Source organism: Trichechus manatus, unplaced genomic scaffold (genome assembly GCF_000243295.1).
Source record: "Trichechus manatus latirostris isolate Lorelei unplaced genomic scaffold, TriManLat1.0 scaffold00025, whole genome shotgun sequence".
In the NCBI taxonomy this organism is placed as follows: domain Eukaryota; kingdom Metazoa; phylum Chordata; class Mammalia; order Sirenia; family Trichechidae; genus Trichechus; species Trichechus manatus.
The window spans coordinates 4,498,338-4,516,130 of NW_004443961.1; the positions used below are offsets into that span (position 1 = coordinate 4,498,338).

Consider the following 17,793-nt stretch of genomic DNA (forward strand, 5'->3'; position numbering starts at 1 on the left):
AGTATACATTTATTTGGAGCCTTGGTGGTGCAGTGGTTAAGAGCTGCGGCAAGCTATGACTGCTAACCAAAAGGTCGGCAGTTTGAATCCGCCAGCCGCTCCTTGGAAACCCCATGGGACAGTTCCACTCTGTCCTATATGGTTGCTATGAGTCGGAATCAACTAGATGGCAACAGATTTGGTTTATACATTTGTTTAAATGAATGTGCTTGTATTATTTTAAGTATAATTCTTAAATTACTAGCATGATTCCCAAGGAATTTTTTAAGTTGAAATGACTCATTTTTAAGTAACAGTGCCTACCTGTACCCAATCTATAGCAATAGTCTCTTAAGATTAGTTGATAAAAAATTTAGGTTAATTTCTCACACAGTCTTTATTATACCATTAATTTGTTTATTAATTTATATTGCTAAATCATCGTATATTCTCCACAGGTGTCTCTTCTAGATACTTATTTTTAAATAATCGTGTATAATATTTTATAATTTTTAAGTCCAAGGAACCTGGGTACAGGTTTTCCTAGCATATATGCAATACTTTTGACTGTCTTAGATTTGGAGTCCTGGTGGCGCAGTGGTTAAGAGCTCGGCTGCTAACCAAAAGGTCAGCAGTTTGCATCCACCAGCTGCTCCTTGCAAATCCTATGGGTCAGTTCTACTGTGTCCTTTAGGGTTGCTATGAGTTGGAATCAACTTGACAGCAACGAGTTTGGTTTTTTTGATCTTAGATTTGCTTCTTTTAGAGTTTCTATAGAAAGTCTAAGGAGCCCTGGTTGCACAGTGGTTAAAGTGCTTGGCTACTAACCTAAAGGTTGGAGGTTCAAACCCACCAGCCACTCCACGGGAGAAAAATGTGGCAGTCTGCTTCTGTAAAGAGTACAGCTTGGGAAGCCCTATGGGGCTGTTCTCCTCTGTCCTATATAGTTTCTGTGAGTCGGAATCGACTCAATAGCAATGGATTTTTTTGTTTTGTTTTGCTTATAGAAAGTCTACCCCTCTAAAAGATCTCTGGCAAAGTACTGTACCAAAAAAAAAAAAAAAACCCTATTGCCGTCAAGTCGATTCCAACTCATAGCGACCCTACAGGACAGAGTAGAGCTGCCCCAAAGAGTTTCCAAGGAGCACCTGGTGTATTCAAACTGCAGACGCTTTGGTTAGCAGCCGTAGCACTTAACCACTATACCACCAGGGTTTCCTAAAGTACTGTACACACCCATAATTTCTTTCTATTGCAAATAAACTTCGCATTGCACTTGAAACAGCCTAATAGAATATAGCTTTTAAGAAGCTACAAATCCTGAAAGACATCTCTAAAACTACTATGGCAAGTGTTTCAAAGTACCTATATTCCCGACTCTTTCAGACATAGTTCAAATTAAAAAGAAATCCTGCAAATGCTCTATTTCACTTTAATGACAGTTTTTAACTCAGTCCTTACTAAGGCCTGTTTAAATGCTCAGCTACTCTGTTCAGTCTTTGATAATTTGTTACCTAACAAAGGCAGGAAGTAAGTGACAGGCACAGAGCATGTGAGGTTTAACCACCATCCTTTCACATCTTATTTATAGCATTCTTAATGTGAGAAGTTGAGGGAAGATAAGCTGTGGAGCACAACTTGCCCTTCTTGTTCTTTCTTTTCAATAATGTTAAAGTTCTAGTTGCATTAAATGAATGGGAGGCTGAGAGAGAAGAAACAATGTGAAAAGAGGAAATGAATGATCAGAGATGTAAACTATTTACAGTGAGTTTTTTAGGCATTAAGCTCCATTCTCCTTTCTTTGGCTTTGGTAAATCCTTTTTTTTTCTTTCTCCCTTGACACAAAAGCAGAGGTGAGTTCAGGAGGCTGCTCTGTACCTTTGTCATAGTTTGTTTTAGGAAAAGCAAGTTGCTTCCCTTTTTAATGCTGGAGACCCATCCAGTTACTGAGAGCTACTGTTGATACAGCTGTTTAAAATTATGGATATGAAGACTACATAACAACAAAGAAAAATACTTTTAATGTTGGATTTAAAAACCTTAAGAAATGGCAGGTACTCTTTGGTTATAATGCTTTAAACCAAGCAAAATCCTATTTTTTTTTTTTAAAAGATTAGAAGGAAATCTAGTATACCTAAATATTAATGGTTGTTGTGTTAAATTGGTGAGATTTGGGTGATATTTTTTCCCATACCTTTTTATAAGTATCTGGAAATATAATTATTTTACTTCATAATGGAAAAATAAATTATTTTTAAAATACCATATCATTCAGACTGTGAACTAGGAGAGCCATATGTATAGTTGATACTCCTTATGGATTCATATAGTTTACTATGTTTGGAATGGCTGACTCTCTACCACTAGCATAGTCTTAATTGCTTGTCAAGACCAGGTTATGTTATTGCCTCAGTTCAGTTGCTTTTCCATCCCTACGTGACTTAGTTATAGAACTTGTCTCTTTGAATTTTGGATATTTGTCTGTGTCTTTTTTTTTCTTTTTGAAGATACAGTCAGTTCTACCATAACGTGACATATGTGTTCCTAAAACTCACTGTGCTTTGCAAAATTGTTCAGTAGAAACCACAGGGCTTATGGGAAAAATGGGGTTAGGGGCAGAACCCTCAAAAACTTTGTGACTTTTTTTTTTTTAAAAAAGGACAAAAACCAAATAAGAACAGAACAGTTTTATACACTAAATAGCTAAGAATTATATAAATGCTGCAATAAATATGGTAATTTATCTTGAAAAAGACCTGAAGTTTGCTTGTAGAAGTGGACATTGGAAAGGTTGCAGCTTGTGAGTTATTGTGAAGTGGTGGAAGGATGGCTGAAATCAGATGGAAAGTTGTAGTACACATGTGGAGGAGTGAGGCTCATAACACACTTGGTAAACTGAGGTAGCTGGTAGATGTTTGCTCCATGTATATTTTCGTTTTGGATCCTAGACCGAAAGAGTACCTCCTGTTTGAGACATGATGTTCTCATGGTGGAAGGCAGGAAAACACGAGAGCTGCCGCAAACTTCAAATACTTCCTAATGCCTCTGCTTGGAAACAGAGCACACTGTCACTTTTTTTTTACTGAATGATTTTTTTTTAAATTCTACTTTAGATGAAGGTTTACAGAATGAACTAGCTTCTCATTGAACAGTTAGTACACATATTTTATGACATTGGTAAACAAACCTACATCATGTCAACACTCTGTTCTCGACCATGGGTTCCCTATTACCAGCTTTCCTGTCCCCTCCTGCCTTCTAGTCCTTGCCTCTGGGCTGGTGTGCCCCTTTAGTCTCGTTTTGTTTTATGGACCTGACTAATCTTTGGATGAAGGGTGAACCTCAGGAGTAACTTCATTACTGAGCTAAAATGGTGTCCAGGGGCCATACTCTCGGGATTTCTCCAGTCTGTATCAGACCAGTAAGTCTGGTCTTTTTTGTGAGTTAGAATTTTGTTCTATATTTTTCTCCAGCTCTGTCCAGGGCTCTCTATTGTGATCCATCTCAGAGTAGTCAGCCGGGCACCGTTTAGTTGTACTGGACTCAGTCTGGTGGAGGCTGTGGTAGTTGTGGTCCTTTAGTCCTTTGGACTAATGTTTCCCTTGTATTTTTAGTTTTCTTCATTCTCCCTTGCTCCCAAAGAGGTGAGACCAGTGGAGTATCTTAGATGGCTGCTCACAAGCTTTTAAGACCCCAAACGCTACTCACCAAAGTAGAATGTAGAACCTTGTCTTTATCAACTATAAGCTAATTGAGCTAGCTGTTCCCCAAGACCATGGTCCCCACAGCCCTCAGCCCCGTAATTCGCTCCCTTAGGGAGTTTGGATGTATCTATGGAGCTTCTATGACCTTGCCTTGTACAGGGTGTGCTTGCTTTGCCAGTATTGTGTACTGTCTTACCCTTGACCAAAGTTGCCACTATTGTCTATTTAGTGTTTTCTCATCCCCACCCTTCCCCTCCCTTTTAACCATCAAAGATTGTTTCTTTTTGTGTGTAAACCTTTTCATGAGTTTTTCTAGTAGAGCACACTATCACTTCTGCTGAGAGTTCTCTGGCCAAACCAACTCATATGACCAAGTCAGTATCCGTGCTTGTTTCAGTCTTTGCCTCCGTTTTTATTGACTTGTTTGTCTTTTTATTATTAATTTACAAAAGCTCTTTATATATGAGTTGGGTATATATGTTGTGAATGTCTTCTCAGTTTGTGGCATGCCTGTATACTCTCTTATATGGTGTGTTTTGATGAGCCAAAGTTATTAATTTTAATGAAGTCCAGTTTATCAATTTTTCTTTTATGGTTGGTGCTTTTGGTGACTTGTCTGAGAAATATTTTCGTATCCCAAAGTTATGAAGATATGTTCCTAACTTTTTTCTAGAAACTTGATTAGTTTACCTTTCACATTCAGGTCTATAATCTATCTCATATTAATTTTGAAATTTGGTGTGAAGTAATGGTCATATGTGTTTTCTGGTTGCACAGAGGGCGAGTTCAAACTTCCCCTCCCCTCAAATTGTTTAGATGTTGAGGCTGATAACATCACACACGCACCAAGAGGGTCTGAAAAAGTTTATTACTCATATACTGAGATATTGTGGAGAGAACAGGGTAAGTATCCATACTGGTCCAAAATGGCTTGAAAAAGGGAAGGAGCAAGTGGCTTTGGTGTTTACTGTGGTTAGGAGATGGGGCCAGAATGAGGGATCCCATGCATGTGCTGGGATTTGTGTGCTTTGAGCTGGTGTCAAGGGATGGAATACACAAGCTGTTTTAGTGGCTTGCCCAGATGTAGCCAAGAAGGGAAGGGGGAAGGGTGGGGCTTAAAAGTTGTCAGCAGTTAAACATCAAAAATGAAGTCAGGCACTATTATAATTCACCCTGGTGTTTGATGAATGAAATGTACCATGTTTCATGTGATTGAATTTGAACTTGTTTAAGTAAGCCATTATAGCTTTCTTTGAGGCTACAGCTTGAGTCTGGTAAGGGAGGTGAAACCTCTATTGAATGCCTTGTTCAAGAGCCCAGTATTTTGGAATAACATAGAATCTCTAATTCCTTATGTGCTTTCATCTCATTTATTACTTCTTCATAATCCTTTACCCTACTTGTCCTTCTAGCTAAATGATTTACCTCTTTTCTGTCAAACTAAACCCATTGCCATCGAGTCGATTCCAGTCATAGTGACCCTATAGGACAGAGTAGAATTGCCTTATAGGGTGTCTAAGGCTGTAATCTTTACAGAAGCAGACTGCCACATCTTCTGCAGGGCAGCTGGTGGTTTTGAACCCCTGACCTTTTGGTTAGCAGCTAAGCACTTTAATCACTACGCCATCAGGGCTAACTAACTCTCTGTCCTGTACTTCTGTGTGTGTGTGTGTTTTACTTTTTATTATCATTGCACTTACCCTCTTGAATTATAGTTCTCCAGTGACTTCTTTATCTCCTCTGCTACATTGTAAGATCTTTCAAGTTAGGCACTATCTTTAATTTCCGATACCCTACTTGTGCCGGTTATAGGATGGGAACTCTGTTAACATTAGTGGAATGATGAGTCATCTTTCTCTAGAATGATATGGAACTGAATCAGAATTCTGGTAATTGCTTGGAAAAGAAAAACACATAGAAATGATTTTAATAATAAGGATCGACAGAATTTGGACATGGTATATAGGAAAAGAAAGGGAGTTAAAAATGACTCAGGTTTCTTTGAAGTTCTGTCTTTTTTATATAATGTGTATATCTCAAATCGTTCCACAACTCACCTGGTCTTCGGTCATTAGAGATGGTCTCTAAATTCAGGTGGGATATACTCAAGGTCATATTTTGGCTCTCGTGGACTTATTCTAATTTTCTTCAGCTTCAACTTGAACTTGCATGTTAGCAATTGATGGTCTGTTCCACTGTTGGCCCCTGGCCTTGTTCCTGATGATATTGAGTTTCTCCATCATGTCTTTCCACAGATGTAGTTGATTTGATTCCTGTGTGTTCTATCTGGTGAGGTCCACATGTGTAGTTGCTGTTTACGTTGTTGAAAAAAGATATTTGCAGTGAAGAAGTCATTGGTCTAGCAAAATTCTGTTATGCAGTCTCCAGTGTCATTTCTGTTAACCAAGGCCATATTTTCCAACTATTGATCCTTTTTCTTTGTTTCCAACTTTTGCATTCCAGTCACCAGTAATTATCAATGCATCTTAATTGCATGATTGGTCAATTTCAGACTATAGAAGTTGGTAAGATCTTCAGTTTCTTCATCTTTGACCTTAGTGGTTGGTGTGTAAAAATTTGAATAATAGTCATCTTAACTGATCTTCCTTGCAGGCATATGGATATTCTCCTATCACAGTGTTGTACTTCAGGATAGATTTTGAAATGTTCTTTTTGATGATAAATGTAACACCATTCCTTTTCAGTTTTTCATTCCTGGCATGGTAAACCATGTGATTGTCTGAATCAAAATGGCCAGTACCAGTTCATTTCAGCTCACTGATGCGTAGGATATTGATGTTTATGCATTCCATTTTTGACAATTTTCAATTTTCCTAGGTCCATACTTTGTACAGTTCACTTTCCGATTATTAATGGATGTTTGCAGCTGTTACTTCTCATTTTGAGTCATGCCACATCAGCAAAGGAAGGTCCCGAAAGCTTGACTTCATCCATGTCATTAAGTTTGACTCTACTTTGAGGAGACAGCTCTTCCCCAGTCATATTTTGAGTGCCTTCCAACCTGAGGGGCTCATCTTCCAGCACTGTGTCAGACAGTGTTCCATTGCTATTCATAAGGTTTTCACTGGCCAGTTCTTTTCAGAAGTAGACTGCCAGGTACTTCTAGTCTGTCTTAGTCTGGAAGCTCTGCTGAAACCTATGCACCAGAGGTGACCCTGCTGGTATCTGAAATACTGGTGGCATAACTTCCAGCATCACAGCAACATTCAAGCCACCACAGATGAGTTGTGGAATGACATCAAGAACATCATACATGAAGAAGGCCTCATACATGAAGAAATCTAAAGGTCGTTAAAAAGACAAGAAAGAAAGGAAAGCCCAAAATGAATGTCACAAGAGACTCTTAAATTTGCCCTCAAACTTAGACTAGCTAATGTGAATGGAAGAAATGATCACGTAAAAGAGCTGAACAGAAGATTTCAAAGGGTGGCTCAAGAAGACCAAGTAAAGTATTACAATGAAATGTGCAAAGACCTGGAGTTAGAAAACGAAAAGAGAAGAACACATTCAACATTTCTCAAGCTGAAAGAACTTAAACGAATAATTTCTTTTATAAGGATCAGCACAAAGCTGGTTCCTATGAGGCAGAGGTTAAAGATGCCCCACATGTCCAACCTTTCCAAACTGCTGTACCACTCCATCATCTCTCACATCAACTGTTTCCTCTCCCTTCAGTATTCCCTCCGATCTTTGGGTTCGCTAGTTCACTGCCACGTCTCACAGAACTCACAAACCATATAAAGGAAATGGCTCACACAGTTGTGGAGGCTGGCAAGCCCCAAATCTGTGGGTCAGGCGTAGGCTTCTGACCCACGTGACTATAGGGACCGACGAACCCAAACTGGCAGTTCAGACGACAGGCTGCTGATTCACAGGGCTGAGGAAGCTGGCAAATCAGCTCAGATGATGGAGGCTGGTGAATCCCAGAATCGTCAGGTCAGACAGCAGGCCTCTGGCTCAAGTCCCAAGAATTGGAGGTCAATCGATCACAAACTAGACGCAGGATCCAGTTGCAGAGAGAAAGAGAGGCTTGCCAGGACACAGACGTATATCTTAGATGCAGGTCACATCCCAGGGAAGGGCATAACTTGAGTAAAGGTGAGACTTGAGTCACGCCCTCCTAGAAGGCTGTGACCCAAGACACACCCTATACCAATCCTGCCTCATCAACATGTAGAGGTCAGGATCCACACACATAAAATGGAGGACAACTGTACAATATTGGTAATCATTGCCTAGCCAAGTTGTCACATAATCCCAACCATCACAGGTTCCATAGATGTTATTTCCATGGTCCCACTCAATCACTGTGTGTGAGTCACAAAGACCATGGCTAGAAGGGCCATAGTAAGTAATTCATTGCACTGCAGAACTGAAGAAAAAAATTCAAGCCTTGAGTTGCAATATTGAAGGATTCTATGGGGAAAATATTGAACGATGCAGGAAGCATCAAAAGAAGATGGAAGGAATACACGGAGTCACTGTACCAAAAAGAGTTGGTTGACATTCAGCCATTTCATGAGTAGTATATGATCAGGAACTTATGGTACTGAAGGAAGAAGTCCAATCTTCACTGAAGACGTTGGTGAAAAACAAAGCTCCAGGAATTGACAGAATACCTACTGAGATGTTTCAACAAATGGATGCAGCGCTGGAAGTGCTCTCTTGTCTATGCCAAGAAATTTGGAAGACAGCTTCCTGGCTAACTGACGGGAAGAAACCCACATTTGTGCCCATCCCAAAGAAAGGTGATCCAACAGAATGTGGAAATTACCAAACAGTATCATTAATGTCACACACAAGTAAAATTTTGCTTAAGATCATTCAAAAATGGTTGCAGCAGTACATTGACAGGGAACTGCCAGAAATTCAAGCAGGATTTAGAAGATGAAGTAGAATGAGGGATGTCCTTGCTGATGTCAGATGGATCTTGGCTGAAAGCAGAGAATACCAGAAAGATGTTTACCTGTGTTTTATAATCTGTGCAAAGACACTCGACTGTGTGGATCATAACAAATTATGGATAATATTGTGAAGAATGGGAATTCCAGAACACTTAATTGTGCTCATGCGGAACCTGTACATAGACCAGGGGGCAGTCATTTGGACAGAACAGGGGGATACTATGTGGTTTAAAGACAGGAAAGGTGTTTGTCAGAGTGGTATCCTTTCACCATACTTAGATTCAGTTTGTATGCTGAGCAAATAATCCTAGAAGCTGGACTCTATGAAGAAGAACACGGCATCAGGATTGAAGGAAGACTCATTAACAACCTGTGTTATGCAAACAATACAGCCTTGCTTGCTGAAAGTGAAGAAGACTCGAAGCACTTACTGATGAAGTTCAAAGACTACAGCCTTCCGTATTGATTACATCTCAACATAAAACAAAAATCCTCACAACTGAACCAATAAGCAATATCATGATAATAAACAGAGTAAAGATTGAAATTGTCAAGGATTTTGTTTTACTTGGATCCACAATCAGCACCCATGGAAGCAGCAGTCAGGAAATCAAACAAGTATTGCGTTGGGCAGATCTGTTGCAAACGATCTCATTGAAGTGTTAAAAAGCAATTATTTCACTTTGAGGACTAAGGTGCTCCTGACCCAAGCTATGGTATTTTTCAGTTGCTTCATATGCTTGTGAAAGCTGAACAATGAATTAGGAAGACCAAAGAAGAATTGATGCCTTTGAATTATGGTGTTGGTGAAGAATATTGAATGTACCGTGGACTGCCAGCAAAACGAAGAAATCTGTCTTGGAAGAAGTACAGCCAGAATGCTTCTTCGAAGCAAGAATGGTGAGACTTTGTCTCACATACTTTGGATATGTTATCAGGAGGGACCAGTCCCTGGAGAAGGACATCATGCTAGGTAAAGTAGAGGGTCAGCGAAAAAGAGGAAGACCCTCAATGAGATAGATTGATACAGTGGCTGCAACAATGGCTTAAGCATAGTAATGATTGTGAGGATGGCACAGGACCAGGCAATGTTTCATTGTGTTGTATATATGGTCGCTATGAGTTGAAACCAACTTGATGGCACCTGACAACAACATATCTCAAATACAATTGTCACTGCCTTTTCTTCCTTTCTAGGAATTGACATGAACTACTAAGAAAAAAAAAATAGAATAAGTATAATGTATAATTACAGTTTTGGAACAAGGAATCGGTATGACTAAATATGACTATGTATGGTCTTTCATCATTTGTCTGCAGGGCTAATGTAGCAATTTTTCTTTTGGTGTGTATTCTCTTTTTTCTGACCTCTTTGTGCCAGTTGATGTGAATGCACATTCATTTTCCTATTTTGATACCTATAATTAAGGTATGGAGTCTTATGTTAAAAAAATGTTATTCATCATTAAAAAGATAACCTGATGATTCAGGAATTCCAGTTTTGTATAATTGCTCAATTATTTGAAAATCATTTTTTTTTCCAAGATTCTTGTCATCATATGCTAAGAATAATGATTGCATATAAAATTTTATTTGGATGATTACTTTTACACTAAATGCTGGCTTTTTTGTAAGGTTTTCTTCCCAATGTTTTCTCTTCCCTAGGTAATCTCATATCACGTCTTTTAAAGGCTCCTTCCTGAGGCGTTGCATCTCCCGCTTGTGTTTCATGTGCATCTGAAACACTAGCTATACCAAATATTTTCTAGGTAGAGGAGAGGTAGTACCTTCTAGATAGAAGTAGACACAGAGGGATAGGATTATGATCATAACTCCTTGATTAAGTAGATGAGTATATTGAAATTTTCAAGTCTAACCTTTTTTCAGTGCACTTTTAGTCTAGATCAAAATAATACTCAGATAAAATAATTATTTGTCAAGTTATTTGAATGGCATTATTTCCTATCCTCTTAAGGTTATTTTAAAATCTGTATGTTATCATTATCTATAGTTTGAAGATGATTTACAGGGTAGACCTTTGTTTTGGTGTTGTTTAGTACCTCCCCTTTTTTAAATTTTTCTTTCTTTTTGTCATTTAATTGTCATTAAATAAAAATTAATTCTTTTATAGAATGAAGTTTCTTTTCCACTGTACTCCTGCCTTCTTTTCCCCCTATCTTCATCATTTAGTCATATATGGGAACACAGTTCACACACATACACACATACACATACAGAGAGTCATTAAGATTTTGGGGTCATTATTTTATAAAGTGGGGTTATATTATATACCTGTAATCTACTAGTGTCAGACCTCATCTACATTCAGGAGGAGGGATGAGAATCACCATCAGCCCAAAGCTGATTCCTTCGAGATGGAGGTCAGTCCCAACTTTTTCACCTTCTCTGATACCAGCTGTCTTCCCCATGGCCGTCTCTACTTCTCTGCTAGGTTCAATAATTCATTGTAATGGCCACACAGAACTCACAGACCATATTCACGATTATGTGATTTATTTGGAAAGTAGTAGGCTATACAACTCGGGATTAGGATGAACTTGGAAGTAACAGGATACAACTCAGGAGACAAGATACAGTTTTTTAGTCAGGACAGCTTCCAGCCAAGACAGCTCTCAGCTGCTTCTCGGCCATGCCCTCAGGCAGGCAGCCCTTCTCTCTGCTATGCCTACCATTGGGCCTTCTCTTGGCCTCTAACCTGTTCGGGTGGGCAAGTGTTACAGCTCTTTAGCTGCGCCAGCAAGTGCCCAGAGACACTCCACTCTGCCAGCAAGCCTTGTGCCCAAAGGCGCTCAGCTCACTCTTGCTCTGTGGGTCAGCAAGCCCACTGCAGCAGCCTTGCACCAGTCTCCTGGTTGCTGCCGATCGTGCTGCTCCACTGTCTCGTGCCATCTCTTGCCGTTTTCAGTGTTACAGCTCTCTCTGTCTCCTGGGTCTAGGAGATTCTCAGCACAGGGACCCTGGGTCCAAAGGACGCACTGTGCTTCAGCTCTTCTTGATGGTAGTGAGGTCCCTCTCAACCTTTGTGGAACTGGCCCTTATGTAAGCCTATTCCTTGTCAATTTCAAGGCATAGTCTTCCCACCAGACCGAGAACTAACCAGTCCCCTATGTAGGCCACACTCACTTAATTTGTGTGGTAAATTGACCAATTCCTACAAGGTCACTTAATCATATTGGGCAGTTTTAAATACCCTATTTGCATAATAGACTGACCAGTCCCTTGCAAGATTGTAGCCCAGTAAATCATCTTGGCAGAACTACAAACCCAAGTCCAAAAGGATATATATAAAGAGAAATCCATTGCACTGCAGTACCCTTGTGTGCTTCTTGGTTTTTCTCATTAAACACACACACACACACACACACACACACACACACACACTGTGAAAAATCTATTCGAGCCAGTTTGGGACTAGCTTATTTTTTTCAGTCGAATTGGTGCAATAGTTTGTGGCATGGATTCTGCTACCACAGTTTCATCAAATCCTCTGCCTTGAATTTACATTTTCTTTGTTTCTGTTTCCTTATCACTACAAACAGTACTGTAATAAACATCCTTATGCATATATCCTTCGATACTGCAGTTTTAGGAGTACATAGATTGTTGGATTGAAAGATTTTAAAAATTTTTTATAGATATTGCTTTTTGAAAAGTAGATAAGTATTGTTTTCTCAGAAGCTGTAGTAGCTATAGCCCAGAATGTGCCTTGGAAGACAGGCCTGGCAACCTGCTTCTGAAAAGTCCACAGCCATGAAAACCCTAGGGGACACAGTTCTGCTTTGCACACATGGGGTCACCATGATTCGGAATTGACTCGACAGCAATTGTTTGAGTTTTTTTTGATTTTTAAAATATATTTATAAGTAGACAGTTGTTTTAATCATTCAATTCAAAATTTAAACTTTTGTTGCCAGTATGTCAGTTTGATGTCATTTCTATCTACACTGGAAATAAACAAAAACATCACTAAGAATAAAAATACTTTCATTTTCTATGATGCTTATGTTTTTAAATATATGGGATTTTTAAAACTTAAATAAAGTATGATTTAATTCAAGTATAGTTAGAGAACATGCTATATATGATTATTTTCTGGCATTTGTGAAGACTTGTTTTGAGTCATGGTTGTGTGTGTTCGTGTGTATGTGTATGTATGAGAGAGAAAGAGAGAGAGAATATTTTATATGTACTTGAAAGGAATGTCCATTTTTTAATTGTGTGGTTAGGAGTTTTATGTGCATTTTAGATCAGTGGCCTCCCAAAATGTCTTTGAAAAAATTAGGTACCCCTTGCACATTTAAGTCGACATTTAAAATTTTTTATTTTAAGTTTAAATAGTGCACAGGATATCATTACTCGTGTGTTGTGTAAAACTTGACATTTTGAAGTAAAACAGTTTTTTTGTTCTTTTAAAAGTATCCAGTGACTTCTAAATATTTTAATGATTTAATACCCTCAATATCTATTAAAAAAACAAACAGACACTAATGGACTTTCACCTCCAGTTATGGGAAACTTGAAAACTTGGATCAGTCCTTCTGCAGAGGATGACTAACAAAACTGGATAAATTTTTTTTTTTTTAATCTCTTGATAGGTCACAGAAGTCATCTTCTAAGAAGTAGAAAAATAAAATATAGTTGATTAAGAATTCAGCTGTAAGTGGTGTTGTACCAAAAGATTTGGACTTCTACTTCATTTTGTGCTGATTTTAAGAATTGTTACTTTAACCCCATTACTAATTATAGGTATTTTGTAAGTGTACTTTCAGCTATCTGTAATCGTTTGTCTTTCTGCTTCTTTCCTAGGTATCACACCTGTGTATCATAATATGTTTGCTTTAATGAGTGAAACAGAAAGGATGTGGTATCCACCCAACCATGTCTTCCATATAGATGAGTCAACCAGGCATAATGTACTCTACAGAATAAGGTACTTTCTACAGTAAGATTGTAAAGTGACTCACTTAATGGTGAAAGGGCAAGTGGGAGAAATCATCAAATATATGTTTTAATTGCAAAGTACTTAAATCCAGAGACCAGAACTCATTAGCATTTAATCTTCTTCATTTAAGACTGTCTCTCTATTAGAGGAAGTATCTACAATGAAATGTCTACTTAGAATGGTCTGAGAATAAACCCATTCTGGTGGGACACCATTTTACTACTTATGGTTATAATTAAAGAAGTAAAAGAAGGATGAGGAAGGCCTTTACTAGCAAAACCCTAAATGTTTAGAATATTGCTTGTTTCCTATGAAATTTGATATTTTATACAATAAAATGTCATCTCACATCCCTTCTTTTAGATGAAATGAAGAAAAGATAAGCTATCCAAAATGAGATTTTATATGATTTAAAAAAATCCTTCCTGCCTATTATTTATGGACTATTCTTCATTTCCCTTATTGCATACGTAGGATTGTAACAAAAAGAACATAACCAGTTGCTGCTCAGTTGACTCTGACTCATGGCAACCCGTTAGAGTAGAACTGTCCTCCATAGGTTTTTCAGTGGCTGATTTTTTAGAAGTAGATAACCTGATCTTTCTTCCAAGGTGCCTCTGGGTAAACATGAACCTACAACCTGTCAATTAGCAGTCAAGTATATTAACTGATTGCATCACTCAGGGACTCTGGCTTGTTTAATTCATGTGAAGTCTAGAAATAATCCCTCACATTTATGATCAATTGATTTTTGACAGGAGTGCCAAAACAATTCAGTGAGAAACAAAAAGACTTTTTAACAAATAGTGCTGGGACATCTGGATATCCACATGCAAAAGAACAAAGTTGGACCACTATCTTAGACTATGAAACTCTTAGAAGACAACTGTTGGTCTCTACTCGTATGGAGCAAAAGAGAATGAAGGAAATCAAAGGCTCAAAGAAGAAACTAGTCCATGGGACTAATAGCCCACATGAACCACAGCCTCTTCTAACCTGAGACCAGAAGAACTAGATGGTGCCTGGTTACCACTAGGGACCGTTCTGACCAGGGACACAATAGAAGGTCTCGGAGACAGTGGGAGAAAAAATGCTTAAAAAAGGCCAGGCCTACTGACTGATAGAGACTAGAGGAACTCCCAAGACTGTCGTCGTAAGGTACCCTTTGAACTTGGAATTGAAGCTGTTTCAGCAGGTCACCTTTAGCCAAATAATAGATTGGCTCATAAAATGAACAATATCACCTGTGAGTGATGTGTTCCCTTAAACAATTAACTGTATGATACCAAACAGTCAACGTTTACCCAAAAGCAAAGATGAGAACGCAAGGAGGGGAAGGGAAGTTAGATCAATGGAAACAGAACAAACAGAATGGAAATAAGGAGAAGGCTGACACATTGTAAAAATTGTAGCCAATGGCATGTGTCATGGATTGAATTACCTCCCCCCAAAACTATATGTATCAATTTGAAACTGTCTAAGCTGTTTTGAAACTCTGAATGGATAGAGGAGGGGCAGCAGCAGAGGACCAGCAGCAGCAGAACCAGGAGACCAGCACCAGATGGCGCTGGAGCCAACCATGGAGTGACTATCAAAATTAAAATCTTTTGTGCTTCAAAGGACACTATCAAGAAAGTGAAAAACAACCCATAGAGTTGGTGAAAATATTTACACTATAAAAGCTTTGTATCCAGAATATATTAAGAACTTTTATAGCTCAAGAATAAAAAGACAAAAAGCCCAATTAGAAAATGGGGAGAGGATTTGAATAGACATTTCTCTAAAGATGACATATACAAATGGCCAATTAGCACGTGAAGAGATGTTCAACATCAGTAGTCATTAGGGAAATGAAAGTCAAAACTACAATGAGATACCACCTCACACCTACTCCAGAAACCAAAACCCATTGCTGTCGAGTCAGTTTCAACTTACAGTGACCCTGTAGGACAGAGTCGAACTGCCCCATAGGGTTTCCAAGACTGAAATCTTTACAGAAGCAGATTGCCAGGTCTTTCTCCTGTGGAGCAGCTGGTGGGTTCGAACCACCGACCTTTGGGTTAGCAACTGAGCGCTTAACCACTATGCCACCAGGGCTCCTTTCACACCCACTAGGATGGCTAAAATTTAAAAAGATAGACAACAACAGGTGTTGCTGAAGATGTGGAGAAATTGGAACCCTCATTTATATTGCTGGTGGGAATGTAAAATGGTGCTGCTGCTTTGGAAAGCAATTTAGCAGTTCCTCAAAAAGCTGCCATAGGACCCTGCAATTGTATTTCTGGTGTATATGCAGGGGAAATGAAAACTTGTGTCCAAAACAAATCCTTGCGTGTGGCTGTTCAGAGCAGCGTTATACATACTAACCAAAAATGGGAACAGTCAAATGTCCATCAACTCATGAATGAAGGAGCAACATGTGGTATATCCATAGAACAGCCTATAGTTCAGTAATAAAAAGGAATGAAATACTGGTACATGCAGCAACTTGAATGAACCTTATAAACATCATGCTAAGCGAAAAGTCAGGCAGAATATGCCGTATATTGTATGATTCCATTTATATGAAATGTCCAGACTAGGCAAATTTATAGAAACAGAAAGATTAATTGTTGCTTAGTGCTGAGGAGTGGGTAGTGGGAATTTGGATGACTGCTCATGGGTACGGAGTTTCTTTTAGGGGAGATAAAATGTTCTAAAAATTAGATTATGGTGATGTTTGTACAACCCTGTGAATATGCTAAAAAGACAAAGTTGAATTGTACATTCCATTGAACTTAGTGGTATGTGAATTATATCTCAATAAAGCTGTTATTAAAAAAATCAATGGTACCTTTTCTTTCTTTGAAGGTTTTAACCTCCATTTCTTCAAAAGAAGCAGTTATTTGTTTTCATACACAATCACCATTTTCAGATTCATCTATTAATCTTAATGGATTTTAACTTTTTAAAAACTTTGTTAATATTTAATTTCTACATCTCTCTGTTTTCTGTTGCTGCTACATGCTATGTATAGAAGAAGATACTATATTGATTTTACATTTACTTACGTTCCTTGTGGAGTCCCTGGGTGAAGGAAATGGTTAACACGCTCAGTTGCTAAGGTTGGTGGTTCAAGTCAGGCCTTGGAAGAAAGGCCTGATGATCTACTTCCAAAAAATTATCCATTGAAAACCCTGTGGAGCACAGTTTCATCCTTACACTCATGAGGTTGCCATGACTTGGAATCGACTTGACAGCTACTGATTTTTTTTTTTTTTAACTGGTTTTATGTTCCTTGTGTTTTATGCCTATGTTATTATCATGGTCTAATCCAAATTTGGAAACCCTGGTTGGTAGTGGTTAAGAGCTATGGCTGCTAACCAAAAGGTTGGCAGTTTGAATCCACCAGGCTCTGCTTGGAAGCTGTATGGGGCAGTTCTATGGGTCGATATGGGCTGGAATTGACTTGACAGCAATGGGTTTGTTTTTGTTTTTTTGGTTTTAATCCAGATTTCCATTTGTCCCCATCTTGTATTCAGCACTGTTAGCTGTGTTTTCTTATTATGAGGTATTACTTTTCAGTATGCTGCAAGTGAATGTGTATACGTATTGTGTTTATATTTGAACTGTTTGGAGGCTGAGTGAGTGCTTTAATTTCTCGTAGGTTTTACTTTCCTCACTGGTATTGTAACAGCGGCAATAGGACCTATCGGCATGGAATATCTCGAGGTGCTGAAGCTCCTCTCCTGGATGACTTTGTCATGTCTTACCTGTTTGCTCAGGTATGATTGTATTACCTCATTTGTACTTGTGTGAAATGATAAATATCTTGCCACTCAGACTATCTCTTAATCAGGAAAAGTTTCACATATGAGAAAATTGCTGTTCCGCCTTGCACAGCAGGTATAGCGAGGTAGCAAAATTGAGGCTTTTTAGTACTAATTTTTAATCCCATGGTTTATGGATAATAGAATCTATCTTATAAGCATTCCTTGATTTGATCCTTTTGGTTTTTCTCTTTTTTATGTTAGTACTTTAGACCATTTTAAGAATTTCACAGTGTGAACTGTTTTACAACATGGTTCATGTAGACATACTAGCTGGACTATAAGACCGTAAAACATCTTTACAGAATTTTTTTTTTTTTTAATTCTTGGGCAATTTGAGACTTAAATAGCGGGTAGTGAAATGTAAAGAAAGTAGGCCAACTGCCTAAAAAGTCAACTACTGTAGTTTGTGT

General features: G+C 38.5%; 1 protein-coding gene across 1 annotated transcript in view; it reads left to right on the plus strand.

Annotated features, from left to right (window-relative positions):
* The window catches only part of JAK2 (Janus kinase 2), a 100,686-nt gene that overhangs the window by 45,973 nt on the left and 36,920 nt on the right, over positions 1 to 17,793 (plus strand). Inside the window, exons 4-5 of the mRNA XM_023728563.1 lie at positions 13,436 to 13,559; positions 17,218 to 17,335. Coding sequence (XP_023584331.1) covers positions 13,436 to 13,559; positions 17,218 to 17,335 — 242 coding nt within the window. The remainder of the gene's footprint in view (positions 1 to 13,435; positions 13,560 to 17,217; positions 17,336 to 17,793) is intronic.